This window comes from Homarus americanus, unplaced genomic scaffold (genome assembly GCF_018991925.1).
Source record: "Homarus americanus isolate GMGI-L3 unplaced genomic scaffold, GMGI_Hamer_2.0 scaffold44060, whole genome shotgun sequence".
NCBI lineage: Eukaryota > Metazoa > Arthropoda > Malacostraca > Decapoda > Nephropidae > Homarus > Homarus americanus.
This window is the reverse complement of record NW_024756871.1, coordinates 3005331-3023724: the sequence shown is the minus strand read 5'-3', so window position 1 is coordinate 3023724 and position 18394 is coordinate 3005331. Positions and strand designations below refer to the sequence as shown.

Sequence of the window (18394 nt, the reverse complement as noted above, 5' to 3'; positions counted from 1 at the left end):
AATACATGAATCTTTTAAGTCCTTAAGAGGTCCCCGACTTGGTGTCCATACACAAAGTTGGATTCCCTCATCCCAGTCTCTATCATTCTTAATACAATATTTCATTATCATGCTTTTTAGAGTCGGGTGAAACCTCTCCAATGCCCCTTGGGACTCCGCATGATAGGACGTGCTAGGTACTGACGTACTCCCATCTACATACCTTGCTTGGATAGCCCTGGGGTGAAATTTGAACCATGGTCGGACTACCTTTGGAACTCCATATTGGGTGAAAAATGTAATCAGTGCACTCAGACATTTTTTATAGTTATGCGTATTAAAGGAATAACTTCAGCATACCTAGTAGCCTAGTTACACATCATTGTGATAAGGAATTGGTTACCTTTTTATAGGTTTAGGAAGGAACCCTACACTACACAGTTTATTATGATTTTGCTGAAAGACTCTTCAACTACTGGAATTGGCTTTAATGGTGCAGGCTTAATAGTTCGATTTTAAATCGGACTATTAAGCCAAATCGGCGATTTGGTTTTCCTGCTAGTTGACATTCATGACAAGTTTTACAATATTTACCTCCATTACATTGTAACTTTGGCCAATAGAATTGTTGAAGGATTTTGTGATGTCTTATTTACTCCAAGATGACCACCACTATAGCCATGTGCACGGGCTAATATAGTTGATCTAAGTTTAGTAGGAACGACAATCTGAAGTGTTTCTGACCAAACTTCATTGGTGGGAATATGGGGAGGTCTGTACTTGTTCATTAGAATACCTGACTGGAAGCAGTGGCGTAGCTAGAGTGTGTGCCGCCCTGTTGGGGATCGGGGGCTTTTGTCTGGGTGGCTTTCGTCTGGGGGGCTTTTGTCTGGGTGGCTTTTGTCGGGGGGGCTTTTGTCTGTACCCCAGTGAGGATAGTGTCTTAGTATAAAATCGCAATGCTGTGAAACAAAATCTTAATATTTAATCTCAGTACCGCAGCAAAAGTCACATCAATATTTTTTAACCAATACTTTAATATTTCTTACCTTATAGTATTATGTCTTCCAACGAAGTAAATAACTGGATCGAAAACACAAGAGAACTTAAAAGTCGTCTAGCCTCCCCTCGTCTTGTCACGATGGAGACTTGTGCAGAACTGAAGTGAATTGCTTGTAACTGGTGGATTGGTCGGCTGTACATGAACTGATATGACCCGAGACTGCATGGTTTTGCAGCTACTGGAGACGTTAATCCTTCCCTTTGTATCGGCGGCAAGTTAATCCTCGTCGTGTCTGACCTAACACCTGACCCACACCACATGAGCTCACTGGCGTACTTGTTTGAAGTTGTTTCCTTAATCCTCAACAGGTTACAGGTTGTGTGTGTGGGGGGGGAGCATAGCAAGGGTGTACGTAGCTCATGACGTGGCCGTGATGATGTGGGTCAGGTGTTAGGTCAGACACGACAAGGATTAACTTGCCGCCGATACAAAGGGATGGATTAACGTCTCCAGTAGCTGCAGATATGGGTGATGAGCAGACCCAAAAGTGCCGCCCCCCCCCTAGCTACGCTAGTGACTGGAAGTAAAAGCAAGTAGGGAGTTAAGACAGTCCGATTTGTCTACAGACTTGCAGACAATAATAACTTATCTGTTTGGTTGAATTCAGGTCAGCCACACAACACCGAGACAATTGGGGAAGCAGCTCGGACGCACCGCACTCCATCTGACGGTGTCTGGAGTAGAACTGACTCCCAACCCGACAGGTAGATGGCGGTGATTTAAGGCCCTCTGTTGTTCATCACCAACAACAGTAACTAAGAAGTCTAATGGCTGTTATGCATAAACTAGCAAATTAGAATAAATCAACTAAAAATTTACTTTACATGACATATTACTACAAAATATTCCAAATAATATAATTAGAATATAATGTACTGTATATATAGTACACCCGGATGACAACAGGTATAACGATAGCTAGTATTATTATTTAAGATTTAAATATAAACTATTAATATATTTATATAATTTGAAGGTAGTTGTCAAAGAGTTATATTATAAATCAGGAAATATAAAGATAATAGTAATACTCAACACATGAACTCCAATTCCAATGTATCAAATATTGTTTTACCTCTATTTTAACAATGGGAAAATATATATTTGATATGAAACTTTAGATTTCATATTCATGAAGGATATTTTACCTCAGAATATGACAATTAAAGGCTCTATTGTGGTGTGAGTAGTTTCCTAATATCAGGAGGAGCCTCGGCAGCCAACACAGTATTGCCAACCTAGCGTGAAACTCGCTAAGGTTATTTTTTATCAATCTCTCTGTAGCAACTCTGTGTGTCGATATTAATAAATAGTAATTTTTTTATATTATGATTGTCAATGAATTAGCTCAACTTTTGGATAATTTTATTGAATTATAAAGAGCTTAGGGTTGACCTGAATGAAGTTTAGCAAGTTGTACCCTATAAATTTAGCGAGATATTTGGATGTAAGATCTGGCATCAGTGGACACCAAAGGTTTGTTTACTACAGCTGATCTGACCTGAATCACCGGCCTGTGTAGTTGTTACCAAGAGAAGTAAGTGACCAATTATTGAGCTGAATGTTGACACCCCAGTGACTCCAGAACAGGCAAATGACATCATATTAGCCTGTGTTATAACCAAGAGAGGTAAAATGCCTTTATGGGGAGGCCAATGTTTAATCTCTATTATAGCCTATAGAGACGTAACAATGGACAAATTATGTTCAAAACAAATTAACAAAGAGGAGACTAACTGCCTAAATGGTTAATAAGCTGATAAATGGTGATATTATAAAGAACATTTAAATAAGATTCATTGAGAACTTACTGCTTGGGGGATGGGCTATACTGTACGTATCTGTCTTGCATATATTTCCTTATTGTGAAATCAATTAACTTCAACAAATTAATTACTGTTTCCTTATTGCAGATCCTCTCAATTCAACGTCCATCTAAAATGTTGGGGGCTCGGAGCAAACTTGTTGGGAAGCCTCTGATGCAGGTAATATTACAACTAGGAATCGAGTTTATTAGAATAAATATATCACCTGAATATTAGACACCGTGTCTTATTTCACCTGATGATTAGACACCCTTAGACTACCTGGGGGGTTTGGTTAGGTTAGTTATTCTTGAGGTATAACAAGCTAGGGAGGCTATTCTTCTGGTGATCTGAATAACCCTGAAGGTTAAGTGATTCTTTTGTATTTCGTAAGTGATTATGTTGAAAGCTGTATTTTTATTAACCCTTTAGATATATATTTTTTCTAATTTTTCATCATTATTCAGATACTTTTATAATACTATAGGTTCGTTAAGCTTGTCACCAGTGTATTGTATAGATAAGAATTTATTTTGTTTTGTTCATTGTTAAAGTCTTGTTAGTATGTATTAATTGTCCAGTAATCAGATATCTTTTTTTCCCCATTGATTGAAAAGTTAAATCTTATTGCAGACACTAAGAACTACTAGAGTTGGTGTGATGCAGAGGGGGCTTCACAGGGCTACAGTGTAAGTTATTTACTGTTCAATTGGACATTAAATTTGCACAACTAAAAGGACACACTACCTCTTCCTGCTGCTCAAACATTGTCCCACTCCATATCAAACTGTATCCCTTCCACCTTTGCCACAGTCTACCGTATGTTATCTCTCACAAGTTGCCCTGTCCTGCCTCTCTCAATCTCTCCTCTGCCTCACCTAACTTCTCTCATAATCTACCCTGCCATAATCTCTCTAATTTTGCCTGTTATTCTCTGCCTTGCCCTATATCTGTCAGAATGTTTTACCCCCATCCCTCTTAAGCTCTGCTTCATCTCTCTTAAGCTTTACCCCATCCCTCTTAAGCTCTGCTTCATCTCTCTTAAGCTTTACCCCATCCCTCTTAAGCTACACCCCAACCCTCTCAAGCTTTACACCACCCTATAATTTTTCTTTTAGATTTTCAATACTGTTTATGTTTTAGTAGACTCTGAGTGACGATATTAATTAAATTATGTTTAGAATGAATTAAAATCTCATTCATGGAACCTTCAATTCTGATAAGATATTGTAAATTTTGGGTTTGTTAAGACCCTTTGGTTCAGTTACTTAAAGGGCATCAAGTACCATTGGTGAGCTGCTTTTGTTTTGCACTCTCATGGAAGGTCAATAATTGCATGATGACTTACACTGCCAGATACAACAGCTCTGTCAAAGATGATGACTACCAGTACATCCAGAGGTCCAAGATTCCTTCAATGCATTTTCAGAAGTCATTATTACGACTGCCAATCCCCGGTGAGGAGTTTTTTGATGGTTTAGTCTGATGGTGTTTTTTTGTGTGTTTTAAGGCTTTCTCTTTGTTTTGTCTTTCTCTACTTGCTATTCTCTCTGTTTACACTGTGTATGGTGAGAGGTGTTAGAATTTGCAAAGAGAGGAAGGGAAGGGATGGATAGAAAAATGATATGTTTGGAAGGGGAGAGAGAGAGAGAGAGAGAGGGGGGAAAATGAAGGTTTGAGAAGAGAACTAAATTTGAAAAATACTTGGATACTAAATTTATCCCCAGTACTGTACAGCTCATTTACCTATCTTAACTTGGTGTCCCCGTGAATGTCACCACTTTGGGTGTCCTGAAAGTGTGCATTGGTGCCATGATGACTTCCATATGTGAGCTAATAACTGAATGAAACCTTTAAACCTTTTCACTATTTCTCTACCTTGTGATTTTTACTTATTATTATTATTATTACTGTTGTGTTTTGGCATTATTAAGGTACAGTATATGTATAATGTCATAAATTCTACCATGCACAATGAGCTATGCCCATATCCAAAGATAAAACTCAATACATCTCGATTTACTGATGGTAAACTACAGTGATGCCTGATTGTGTAGCTGTACAGTACAACATAATAGTTAATGTTAACAAGGATGGATTAACATGGGTGTACTTTTACCAGAATTTGGGATAACTTGGTTTTGACTGCAATTAATCCTTTACTATTGCAAGTATTTTTATGGTAGTGTTATACTTATACTTACATGTATTTTATGATTGTGTATACTGTATATTTTCAGATCTGGAGAAGACATGCGCTCGATACCTACGTTCACAAAAAGTCCTATCAACGTCAGAGGAATACAGTGCAACAGAGAGTGTAGTTGCTCAGTTTAAAGGTGGACCTGGCGTAGACTTACATGCACAGCTAAAACAGATTGATAAGGTTAGTTGGTCAGAGTCTTGCACTGTTTGAAGACTTAGAATATCATGGCAGCGATTATGACTCACTGAAGTAAAGATGAACAGAATCTATGGTCACTGTGTGGTGTCCTACTACTTACAGTATATGGCTGTAATGTCCTGCTCGTAAAGTTCCAGGCTATTGTTTTATATGTATTTCGTGTTATTGCTAAGATATAAAGTAATTTTGGCTGTAAGAACTGATCAGTCATTTATTAGAAGACTAGAGAGAGTTTAACCCCTTGTGTGCAGGGTTGCCTCTGAGCTGAATAAAATTCTCTGGTGTTAGATAAATAAGATCTTAAAAGTGGCATCCATCTCCATAGTGAAGAAAACACATGACATAAATTCAGACGTTATATATTCAGTACAGTAATCCTGTGGTTTAATGGTCAGCATGATCGCCTCCCAAACGAGCGGACCTGGGTTCGATCCCCGGGCAGGGTGAAACTATGGACAAGTTTCTTTACGCCATTTGCCTCTTGTCTACCCAGCAGTAATTGGGAATTTGGATGTTAATCGATTTGCGGATCGTATTCTGGGGCAACGGTTAGCTAGTGCAGCTCATTAACTTAAGGTGTGGTTGTTGTGTTGGCGACAGCTTCTACACCTTAAACAAATTCACGCCTAGGTGGCCCTTGGGCCAGCCATCCTCGTAACACGAGGGGCAACCATAATTATATTATTTATTATTATTTATTAGGATCTCTCAAGACCATAGAGGGACTCAAAAGTCATCAGTAGGATAGTTGTTCTGGACCCAAAAGCTAATTCCCCATAACACCAATGTAATTATGGGCTTTACGTTCTGAACCATCCAAGTAAACCCCAATTTTGTTAAGATTTCACCTACAATAAAGTTATGCTGATCACTTTACCTCGGGGTCCTGTCGTTGCTCTGATCACTGGCTATGGTGTATGTTGGAGTGCTTGATGGCTGTTTACGTTCAATAACTGGAGTGTTCATGTAAGTTATTTCTGGGCTCATAGAGCCTGCCTATGTAGCTTTACTTTAGGATGTCGTGGGTGAACTATGATCTCAGGTTGACTCTTAGTTTCTTTCATTGGGATAAAGTCCAGCAGAAAAAGTTTAAGATGTCATTTTAAGGAATGTATTTGAATATAAAATCCTTTAAGCTACACTGCAATAAAGTGAGTGGTAGTGGGGTTAGATATATCATACTATATTGGACTGTATATAGAACTGCATCAGCTTCAGACTATGGTAAGTGGAGGTCTTGCCTGCTATATTATACAGTATCGTGAATATTTTAACTAATATAATTAAAAAGATAATCTGTTCAACAGGCAAACAAACACACAAGTTACATCTCAGGACCGTGGTTTGATATGTACCTGAGTGATCGTGTTCCTGTTGTACTTAATTATAACCCCTTCATGACATTCCACCCTGAGGAGAGACCGGGCTACTCACACCCTGTTATACGTGCTACAAATACTTTAGTGTCGTCTCTTAGGTTGGTTCCATAACACTAATTGTATGTTGTTTTCTGTCTCTCTTAAATTCTCTGAAAAAAAATGTCTTCTCTAAATGATGTCTCTTGTTATGCCTTTGACATTCACCAAACATTATTAGGGAGTTTGTGGAAGTTATATTATGTATTAATTCAACAGATTTATGCGCACACTTCGAGAGAATCTCTTGGAACCTGTTGTGTATCATCTCAACCCTGCAAAGAGTGACAATCAGCGGTTTAGAGATATCATACGGTGGATTCCCTCCCCTGTGGCGTCATATGCTGCTTATGCTATGAAGGTGAGGGTAAAGTTACTTCGTTAACCACTTGAGGAAGATGATTGCAGCTCATTGAGAATTCAGAATTCATTTGTATGCAGTACAATACTAACATTTGTTATACATTGAACATTTTATTTATATCTAAAGTATCCTTTTGCCACTTAAATCAGGTTACAGTATGTCATTGGTATGGAAACATTACAATACAGTATGTGATTCTCTCTTTTTCTGTTCTAGGTGTTCCCATTGGACATGTCTCAATTTGGCAACCTCTTCAACTCTACACGTATCCCTGAGATTGGCAAGGACAGGCTTCAGTGTGACCCTCATGCACGCCACATGCTCTTCATGAAAAATGGCCACTTCTATGTGTTTGACGTCCTAGATAGAGACGGTACATTTCTGCATTTGTTGGCGTTATATTTAAATCTTAAATCTATTCCATATGTACGAGTAGTTTTTTCATTATCTCATTGATTCATTATGTAAGTTTTATTTCCAGGTAATATTCTTTCTCCGAGTCACATTCACGCCTGCGTTCAATACATTGCTGAGGATCAGACTCCGCCTCCGAGGCATTCCATTGCCATCCTCTCATCAGAAAACCGTGACACTTGGGCTGCCTGCCGGCAAGAATTGATAGCTGCAGGAAATGGAGCTGCACTGGAGGCAATTGACTCTGCAGCCTTTAATATAGTTTTTGATGATGTTAAAGTTGGTTTAGACCCAAAGAAGATGTATCACACTTTCCTCTATGGCAATGGGAAAAACAGGTTTGTATTAGCTGAGTTTTTGTTATGATACATTTCACTGTTAAAACACTTGTGGCCATAAAGTTATGTTTGGGTGACATGGTCTGTATACACTTGGAAATTAAGTGTTTACAAAATACAGACTTGTCACTGTTTAGTCAGTCCAAAGCTGTAAATTTTGTTATGATTGGAAGCTTGGAGCCTTGGTTTGGCTGACAGTTATAGTCTGACTGGGAGTTGACAGTTCTGGTGTGATTGAGAATAATGTACTTCTCAGAATAATGCCATGAGGGAAGTAACTTTCTATGGCCCTCATTGTGCTACAGCCCCACGATGTGGTTTGGTACAATTAGGGTTGATGGGGAGTTGTGTAGCCCTTGGTAATGTATAAAGTGAACGTATATATCAGCGATGTAAGATTCAGTCATCCTGCCTGATGAAGGAAACCTTTCCAGGTCCCATCATCTACCCAGCCTTGATCTGTATTAAGAGTAGTGAGGATGCCCCTTTACCAGTCATCATTATTAACATAAATATCACATGTGATGTTCTGTGCAGCTGAAACATTGATTGATAAAGAAAATAGAAGGGAAAATGTTTCAGTTAATCATAATTCAGACTTCCATTTGTTATTTGTTATTAACTTTTTTGTCTTATATTTTTCAGGTGGTTTGACAAGTGCTTTTCATTGATTTTCACTGCTGATGGCCAAGGTGCCCTAAATTTTGAACATTCTTGGGGTGATGGAGTAGCTGTCATGAGTTACTTTAATGAAGTAGCCAAAGATTTACAAGAGAAGCCAAGCGTCCACCTTGACAGTGTACCTGCCACTATTGATGCCTCACAATTTGTCCGTAAGCTTGGTAGGTACCGGGTATATTAAAAAAAAATCCTCATTAATAATTGTTACTTGATTTTTAATTTGGTGTGACTGTTTTTACAATTTAGCCATCTGTTGGGTCATTTAAAATAATCTAATAATGCACAGTAGCTCTTGTAAGTCTATGTAAGTTGTCCATTTTGTCATAGAAGCCAGAGCGCTGTATAACTCTCCTCCATCTAAGGTGCATTGAGACCAAGCTGGAGATGGAGAGTTGGGAGGACGTGATACCTTCCCTCATAGAGACAAGCAAGCTGGCCCCTATCCCACCCCTTTTCTCTTAAAAATTTTGTTCCCTTTGATCCATCCCTCAGTAAAGAAGTAAAAGTCATAACAACTAATAAGGGATGCAACTTAATATCTGACTTGTTTTTACATTTTAGAATTCAACTTGACCCCCAATTTGGAGGCTGCCGTTGATAAAGCTGTCGAGACGTACGACACAAACACCAGTGCTCTGCAAGTGGATGTTCTGGAGTCTAAAATATTTGGCAAGAATCTATGTAAGAAGCATAATGTGTCCCCAGATGCCATGATGCAGTTAGGGTTCCAGGTACAGTATGTTTAGTTACTAATTCTCCAGACTCTAGCCATTTATATTCGAGGTGTTGATTATATTCTCTGTCAATTGTCTGTTAAGTTAATTTTTATCTCACTGAATATTTTTATGGATTTAATTCTTATTTACTAATTAGGTTTTACCATTTTGCAGGTTGCTTACTATCTTCAGAATGGCAAGACCGTGGCCACCTATGAGTCGTGTAGTACTGCTGCATTTAAACATGGTCGCACAGAAACGATTCGTCCTGCGACCTTGGAAACCACAGAGTTTACTAAAGCTGTGTCTCAGTCACAGCCTGCAAGCAATGCAGGGTTGAAGAAATTGTTAATGGAGTGTTCAAAAGTTCATGGGAACCTAACAAAAGAAGCAGCCATGGGTAAGAAAGTTTTTAATATTTTTAATTATTGTTGTCTATGTATGAGTGTACAGTACTGTATTATAAATACATTATGACAAGTAGAAATAAATATTATTTTTACCGGTAAGTTGTCCGCTATAGTCCAGAACTTATGTAGTGTTCATTGTTTTTGGGTTTTTTTGCCGGGAGATTACATGTACTGTAAGTTTGTAGAGCATTTTTGTATTTTTATCTGTTTATCATACAGTATTTTCGTTGTGTTTTTTCACCACAAGAAGTGCGCTCATCTTCCATATCTTTAAATTGATCTGGCAACCTAACCAACTGTTTCCCAATGAATCAAGCTACAGTATTTGCTTTCACAAATTCTGCAGTCACAAGGTTTCCCAGGAATATTACCCTTGTAAATGTAGAAGACTACTGTAGTGAAAACTTCCATCTTCTTTTATTATACACATACAATAGGCTGCCAATTTATGTGGGGTTGTGTTCCTGCTCAACCTTGTATTTACTGAATTTTCACAAATCAAATTGAATTTTGCCTGGTTAAATGAAGTTGTCTTCCAGGCTTTTAGAAATACAGTATACTAACAAAATTTTGTTTTGGGGGAAATATTAAAATATTTTTCAAGATCTTTTATGATAGGTGGATGTTATTCAACTCCACACACTACTGTACTATACTGTATAGTAAAACCCACATAACATGCCTGAGGCCTTGCTGACTAATGGAATTTGCTGACTTATTGGTCATGAGTTTATTTTTAGCTTTAATGAAATAAAAACAGAGTTGTATTAGGTACTTACCAATAGCAAGGAGCAATTTCTTGATGAGCTTGTTAGTGGCAGATGAACTGTACTGTAATGTGTGCAACATTTCACAGGCACTGGACAGTATAGTAAATTGTTCTGATGAACTTATCACTTCTGTCTGTACAACTGTACACTTTAAACACAACAGTAACATTTCATTGGCACTGTAAATAATTATGACAAACTTAACACTACACTTCATATATAACACTTAACACTACACTTCATATATAACACTTAACACTATCTGTACAATAACACTTAATCACTGTCAGAGGGTTTATCCATGATGAGTGGCACACGTAAACTGTTGCTCACAGGGCCGACACAGGCTACCAAGCATGGGGTGGTTTGCCGAGTTCTCGCATGACTCGGCTCCTGCCGACTTAGCACCAATATGCCAAGTACTCCAAAATGTAACAGTTATTTGGTGCTGTGCTGACTTCTTGCAATTCCACCATATCAGATGCAGAGTAGTGGGGGTTTTACTGTATGTACTAAACAAACTTATATGAAAAATATTGTACTCGCTCAAGTGGGTCATCTGTCGAGCATCTTTAAGTCAAATACAGTACACTTTACAGAAGCAGATGCAGTAGGTCAGGGAGATTGAAGTAAGACAATCTGTTAAAAGTTCACACAAGAGATCACTAATGTCTAGGAAATATAGCCTCAGTCAGTGAATCTTACTGAAGTTATGTTGAAGTTTTTATTTGAAGGGGTTAAATTTTTCTGATAATTTATTTCAGTTATTTTGGGGATATATTATACCACTGGTTGCATTGATTGTATAGAATGAAGGTATCTTACTTTTTAGGTCTAACATTACATATATGACACATTATAGAGAAAATGGGTTAATAAAAACATTCTTAAGTTCAGGAGTCACTGTACCTGCTTTTTTATTATTTTTAGGCCAGGGATTTGACCGACACCTTTTTGGGCTGAGAAAGTTAGCGGAAGCCAAGGGAGGTCCACTGCCAGACCTCTTCACCGACCCTGCATACAGTAAAATAAATCACATCATTTTATCTACGTCTACTCTTCCATCCTCTACCATAAGCTTTGGAGGCTTTGCACCAGTTGTTCGGGATGGATTTGGTGTTGGGTAAGTTCCTTTATACTTTTTCTTTTGATAGCAGTCGACAATGTAGACTATATGTATCTAATCTGCACATTCTCATTGCTAAATTATCAGAGCTTATATCTGAAACTTAACCGCTTCAGGTATACAGTGATTATGGAACTACAACTTAAATGTGTCCCTAGTAAATCAAGCACTCTTGTTATCATTGTAAAGCACAGTTAGTTTGTCCATGATATTCTTGATAGCATGGGGATGCTTAACTTTACCAGTAATCACTGGTGTAAGTCTGTGACACTCATCTGCATTGGTACATAACAATGCAGTTCTTGACAGCTTTCCTATCTGGAACATGAGCCTCTAATCTGGATATATGGATATTATTTGGCAAGGATTTCCAAACAAGGTCACTCGTGTCTCCATTGTACAGCTGACTCAGAAGCAGTCTGTTGTCCTTCACCAGTGCCGTAAGTTTTTCCCTGAAGGGCTGTACGCTCGTTGTGTCGGCACCGAGTCTCTCTCCGACAATCTTGTGAGTTACTCGGCGGTGACGGCTCCAAAACTTGAATGACCGCCCTTTACTTGCTTGGAAGTCATGGTTGTTATGGTGAACTGCTAGGTGCTCTGCAGCCGACAGAATCACGATGCCATGTATGGGAAGTCCAGTTGAGAGTTCTTGTTTATACCGCCTATACATTGCGTGGTAAAAAAAAATCACCTTGCTGTTATGATTAAAAATTTGAAACTCCTCTAACAATAAAAGAGTCAAGGTCCAGCAAGAGAAAAGGTTATGAACTCCAAACAGATGACAATCAATATAGATCTATGTCTCTGGTCAAACAAAATACTTCACAATATCAATACAAGAAAGAGAAGCGATAAAGACAACATTGTGTACACTATACCAGTCTTGACGATTTACCTCTTCATTCAGAGGAAAGTTTTTGATCAGCTTGTGGCCATACAGCTTATGACCAGTTCTTAGTTCCTATTGTTAATTGTTGTATTTAATTTTCAGTTACCAGATTCAGGATGACTGGCTGGGTATTGTACTGTCTTCCTACCCTCCACATCGTGATGGTGCCGGCTTCATTGAATGTGCCGACAAAGCATATAAGATCATCTACGATGTTTTATCACAAGCTTAACATACGTAGTGATTAAATATTCTTCATTTGCAGTATATCTAGAAATTAATCATTGTACTGTATTGAATAGGGACTAGTAACGTAACACTAAAGAGGTGGTAACTAATACAAAAGGTGAGATGTTATTTATTATCAGTTTTTATCAAATTTTCTACTCTTTCCTTAGTATTCCTTCCTGTGTCTATCAGTGATTTATTTATGACATTAGTTATGGGAACAGTCACAGAAAATGTTTGCAATACCCTATACTGTAGTACTGTACTCTGTTCGCTCCAAGCTTGCAACTGGGCTAAGTTAAAGGAAGTTTGTGTTTGGCCGAGTCATGCTTGGTGAATGTGCGCCGGGGTTGGTGATATAGTTGGGTGTTGCCGATTGCTTGTAAATTTTTCTATTCCACTTTAAGATCTACATTAACAATACGTTTCACATACTAATTTTTCTACTCCAGCTTTAGATATCATTCTAGATCAACATTTAATTGTTATTATTACTGTACTGTACTTGCAATTGTGGAATATAAAGAAAAGAAATTAAATAATGAAGAACACCAGATAACTCAATGCACCTCATTCAGCTGCATTGATAAACTCTGCACTTGGCCATGTTTGTAAAGCTCATCTGAACAGAGTATAGTAGAGTTATTTAAGTGCAAACTATGTAATAATATTTTACCTCACTACACACTCCTCCAATGGTATCTGGTGATGACTGCCATGGTTTCTTCCCACCAAGGTACTGTACACACACAAATTATCTCAGGAGAGAAACCTTTTCCTTTACAGTAGTGTAGTGCAGTAGTACTAATGAGAGGAACGCGTACATCTCGCTGTTCACTCTCGTACTGTGATATATTAATTGCACTTTTAAAGTAGGATGAATTACTTAAACTTGTTAACACTCTGGATCACTTCATATCTTGGCACTAGTTGCCTATAACTTGAGTCATATTGCAGTGTATCATGAGTTACTGTTTAGTTACAAAACATATGCATTTGCCTCACTCTTGAATTCAGGGAAATTCAACTTGTAATACAGACTTGGTTCCTAAGATTGGACTAAAAGGTTGTGATGATGTTGACTCCAGATTTTTAAAGACATGTCTGTTAAGTTTTTACAGCCATCTCTGTGAAGATGCAGTTTCTAACTGAACTAGTCAGATGTATTCTCACACCTCTGGGAAACTTAACATATGAACCTTTGGGAATCTGGGTCTTGAGCACCTCAATATTTATGGACCCATTTCCATTCCATTTGGTTAATAATACAGTAATAATTATTAACAGAGAACTCGAAGTAATGGTATATGTTGGGCAGATGAAAGTACAGTAAAGGTTAAACAAATTTCCTGCATTGATATCATTTAATATTTAAAGTTTTATATATTTGGGTTTCTTGTTAATTTGTCATACAAAATGCAGTACCTTAAATTGTCACATTTTACTGTATTTCTTAAGCAAATCATTACAAACTGATTAAATAGACAGGCTGTCATGAGAACACAACTTGAAATTTGACACACAAGGCATCACTAGTAGGTGAATACTGTAAATAATGAACCTGATGAGTTTTAACAAAAATAACATAACATAATTGTCTTTATGTTTGTGTTGATAACTTTTTACCTTTCTCCTAATTCAAATCAGTTCATTCATAACCAGCATCATTATGCACTTGCCAAGTATCATGAAAGTGAGTCAGTCAGCTTTTGAGACATGTTTACACACAAATGAAGTATGAACTATACCGTATATGTGAGAGTTAATAACTACAGGGGCTCCTCTACTTAAGAACGTTCAACTGTTCAACTTACAAACTTTCAGAGATAGAAACATCATCACTGAGGGGGGGGGGGGGTTACCTGCCAGAACAGGTGTTTAATGTGGATGAGACTGGATTATTTTGAATAAAATTCCAGAGAGAACAAATATTACCTAAGAGGAGAAGAGTGAGCCAGGCTTTAAAGCTGTATTAAAGGGTATAGCTGTACTAAATATCCATAATCTTTCACAATATGTTTGGTATCTACTAGAGTAAAGTTGGACTTACAAACAAGCCTCAGGGACGTAACTCGTTCATAAGTAGAGGAGCACCTGTATATCATATACTGTATATAATTGAGCTGTGCCTTTGATGTTCATATTCTTGTAAATTAACTTGTCTGGTATTTTTTGTATAATAAGTTTCATTTATAGTTGTTGGAATAAGGTTAACTGTACAGTAGGAACTCAACTTTCCACAAAGACTTCACCATACTGCAGTAATTTCCAAATCAAAAAATAAGGACCATCATTTTGCCTTTTTTTTTACTTTGATCAAATGTCACCAAATGCATGTACTGTACTGTACTGTATTATTAATCCAGTGTATATCACATACAGTACATACCTGATAGTTATCATCCATACAGTACAGTACATATTTTTAAAATGCTAAATAACCTTTTGGTGAAGTTTGAAGAAGAGAGATGTGTAGATAATAAGCTGCTACTGTATGCATACTTACATTTGATGGCAGGTTATGGTTATTGATCTTAAACATTGCCTTTCACTATATTTATGTTTAATTCTACAAAAAAAATAAACAATGCAATTAGAATTATAAGTCTCAGAATATATTGAATACAGTGTTCAAATTTCACCTTTAATATAGTGTATTTACACCCACTAAAACTTTTTTCGGCACCCATGTCATATTGTATCACGCCTTAAGGGTGCTGATTAATTTTTTAGTGGGTGTACAAATATACATACGTATATACATACATAACGTACATACAGTACACCCATTAAAAAATTATTGGGCACCCTTACGGCGTGATGCAATACGACACGGGTGCCGAAAATTTTTTTTAGTGGGTGTATACTGAAAAAATTAAATATTTGCTACTATAATTGTAAAACTATGAAGTGAGTGTTTTTAGGGGCATACAAGTCACACACATTACAGTTTATATATCAATACTTATGGATAATTGTCAGATTGAACTTTCGAATGTAAGTGACTTTTATATTGTCAAATAAGGATACTGTACTGCATAAGTACTGAATAAACACAGGCAGTCCCCGGGTTATATACGAGTTCTGTTCCTACGGACATTCTTATATGCATACCGTATTTGCAGAACAATATTAAAATTCCACTATATAATAGCCTAAGTCCTTATATACATCTAAAATCACAGCATTTTAGAAAAACAATTAATAGAATGACAAAATACAGTACTGTATATTTAAGTAAAAAAAAAAGTCATCAGGTAAATAAAATACTGTAAATTTAAAGTTTAACCTTGTTCGTATCGGTGTGTGTTCATAAGTCAGACGTATATAACCTGGGGACCTCCTGGATACACATTCATATATAAAGGACAAAACAAGGGCAGATCCAGGGGGTCCACATCCCCCCTTTTCAACAGAAAATTCCAATACTTTTTCTTTAATGGTCAGATTTCAAACAAATTTCTGGGGGGACTTGCAGACCCACCCAGACGGGTGGACTCGCTGCACTTGCCATGTTCCCTCACTCACAACTTCTTGGACCCCCCTTTTGATATTCCTGGATCTGCCATTGCAAAACTGGTATATATTGGGGAGTAGGTCTTAGTTATTGGTATCCCTATCTGGTAAAAATTTCAGCTCTGACAAAAAACTAAACAAAAATGAGCAATGCACAACTACAAACAAGATTTTAGTGTTTCATCACACACACAACAATATAACTGTCACTGGTGTACAACAAACACTCTTCTCACCTTGGTAGTTCACACTGTTGGCAACTTTAAGCTGCCTCAACCACATTCTTTGTATACTGTAACACTTATCAAAAATATTTATCATTCCACTTGCACAGTGAACTTGGGTTTCTCTTGGGTATGTTACAATGGGGCGTGTGACTCCTTGACGCAATGACGTACTTGAACACACTGATGACCAGCACAGGAGTGATACACACTCGGATAACACACAGGGAGTCAGGACAGCAAAAACAACAGGTATGGTTGTCCAACACATGACTGCTACTGTGAGAAACCATATGAAAGCCACCACCAAACTAGGTAAGTTTTTATGATGTATGGATGTGATGACTTATATATATTGCTACTTTGAGGTGATCACAATTTCCATCACAAATACAGCTCCTCCCCGACTTACGACCACCCACACTTACGACCTGTCTCAGTTGTACCAAAATTTTGTCAAATTACGTATTTTCGAGTCCCAACTTCAGTACACGGACAAAATTTTTGTTTGTGATTCACTTTAAAATGGCTGGCAAGCAAAAAAAGTGCGAGTTTTGTGGTGCTGAGAAGAAAAAGAGACACCCATTTTAGATTTTCTATGTATTATTTAACCATTTTCGACTTACGACCTGGATTTGGGTCCATAACCCTGTCGTAAGTCGGGGAGGAGCTGTACAGGTGTGGAGAAAATGTTATGCCCTAACAGCAAGATTACCAGGTAAGAGACTGTGAGAGACACACATGATGGGCATAAGGTATTAATTGACAAAATCTGCTCTTGAGAAAGTTTCGGATCTTTTTAAAGCAAAGAAAAGCCGAGACAAAATGCGACTAAGAAGTGGAGATGGCCTTATGGAGCAAATCTGAGCTAATAACTGGAATCTGATGGGGAGATGCAAGCAGCCATAATCAGGCATTTTTGTGGCCTGGACAAGCTTCACAAACAGTGCCCCCTTCTTTTTTCTTGCTTTAAACTGTTTGGCTACAGACATCTCTCCTGCTCAAATACAGGCATGAAGGAAAATAGCATACAGTACAGTACTGTTTTGAAAAATGACAGTTTTTTTATCCACAAACAATTATTTGAGTAATTACCACAATTTAATTCTCTGCTTGATAACTAAATGCGAACAGTAAGAACAAATGCAATTGATCAAAATAGATACAACTAGGGCAATAAATAGCCTCATTTGTAGTGGCCTCTGACAATAACATATTTCAATATTTTTTCAAACAAACATTGATTTTGAACCAGTTTTGACAAGATATGAATAAACAACAACTCAATTTACTTAAAAAACACCCATGTTCCTTGTGTTCACTTGTTAAATTTTTAAATGCAAATGTCAAAACAAATATGGTAATGTCTAACTGAAGGCAATCACTCTGAAATATTTATAAAGTGTTTTATTCTTATTAAATTTATTTTTTATAAATATTTTTACTTCACTGGCAATAGTTTACAATGTGCAATATAAACAATCTGTATTAAACCGCACAGCCCACACCTGTCAAAAAGTAAACCTCACCCATCAAAGTTCAAAAGACACTGAACCAGTGGATGTCTGGGAGTCTGACTGACTCTGATCTGGTCACGAATTGACAGCCGACTGTCTTAAGTAGACAGTATACCCTCGATAACTCGGCACATATGGGGCTCTGGCCTTGCCGAGTTATCCCAAATTCCAACTTGTCGAGGCACTTTCCCCCCCTCCTACAAAGATACAAAAATAAAAAATTATCGACTCATATATGTGCACATGTACAGTAATTACTAAATGTACAAAAGTAACACTTACCAGCACTGCAGGCGAAGAATGAAGCATCATAGAAGGTGACACAGGCATGGTGGGTGATGCAGGTGGCCAGATATGTCGAGATTTTCCCAGATAATTTTATATATCTTGGCATTTCCTGAGGATACTAATATATTCCGAGACCACATCCATGCCGAGTTATCAATGTCAAGTTATTGAGGGTTTACTGTATTAATAATTAATTACAAAAATAGTAAAAGATTCAGATAAAATAATGTTAATTTTGTTAAAATGG

At 37.4% G+C, this 18394-nt stretch overlaps 1 protein-coding gene across 2 annotated transcripts; it reads left to right on the top strand.

Moving 5' to 3' along the window:
- Positions 1–2500: 2500 nt before the first annotated feature.
- LOC121856922 (carnitine O-palmitoyltransferase 2, mitochondrial-like) lies at positions 2501–15225 on the top strand. 2 transcript variants are annotated; one of them, XM_042352682.1, is made up of 14 exons: positions 2501–2579; positions 2956–3027; positions 3481–3536; positions 4204–4304; positions 5088–5233; positions 6559–6728; positions 6886–7027; positions 7247–7403; positions 7512–7782; positions 8428–8624; positions 9025–9194; positions 9354–9579; positions 11290–11482; positions 12477–15225. In XM_042352682.1, the coding sequence occupies exons 2-14, from the start codon at positions 2983–2985 to the stop codon at positions 12604–12606; spliced, it is 2004 nt and encodes a 667-aa protein (XP_042208616.1). In that variant the 5' UTR covers positions 2501–2579; positions 2956–2982; the 3' UTR covers positions 12607–15225. The 2 variants fall into 2 exon arrangements, with proteins under 2 accessions (XP_042208616.1, XP_042208617.1); XM_042352683.1 differs by having other exon boundaries at positions 2556–2672.
- Positions 15226–18394: the final 3169 nt, after the last annotated feature.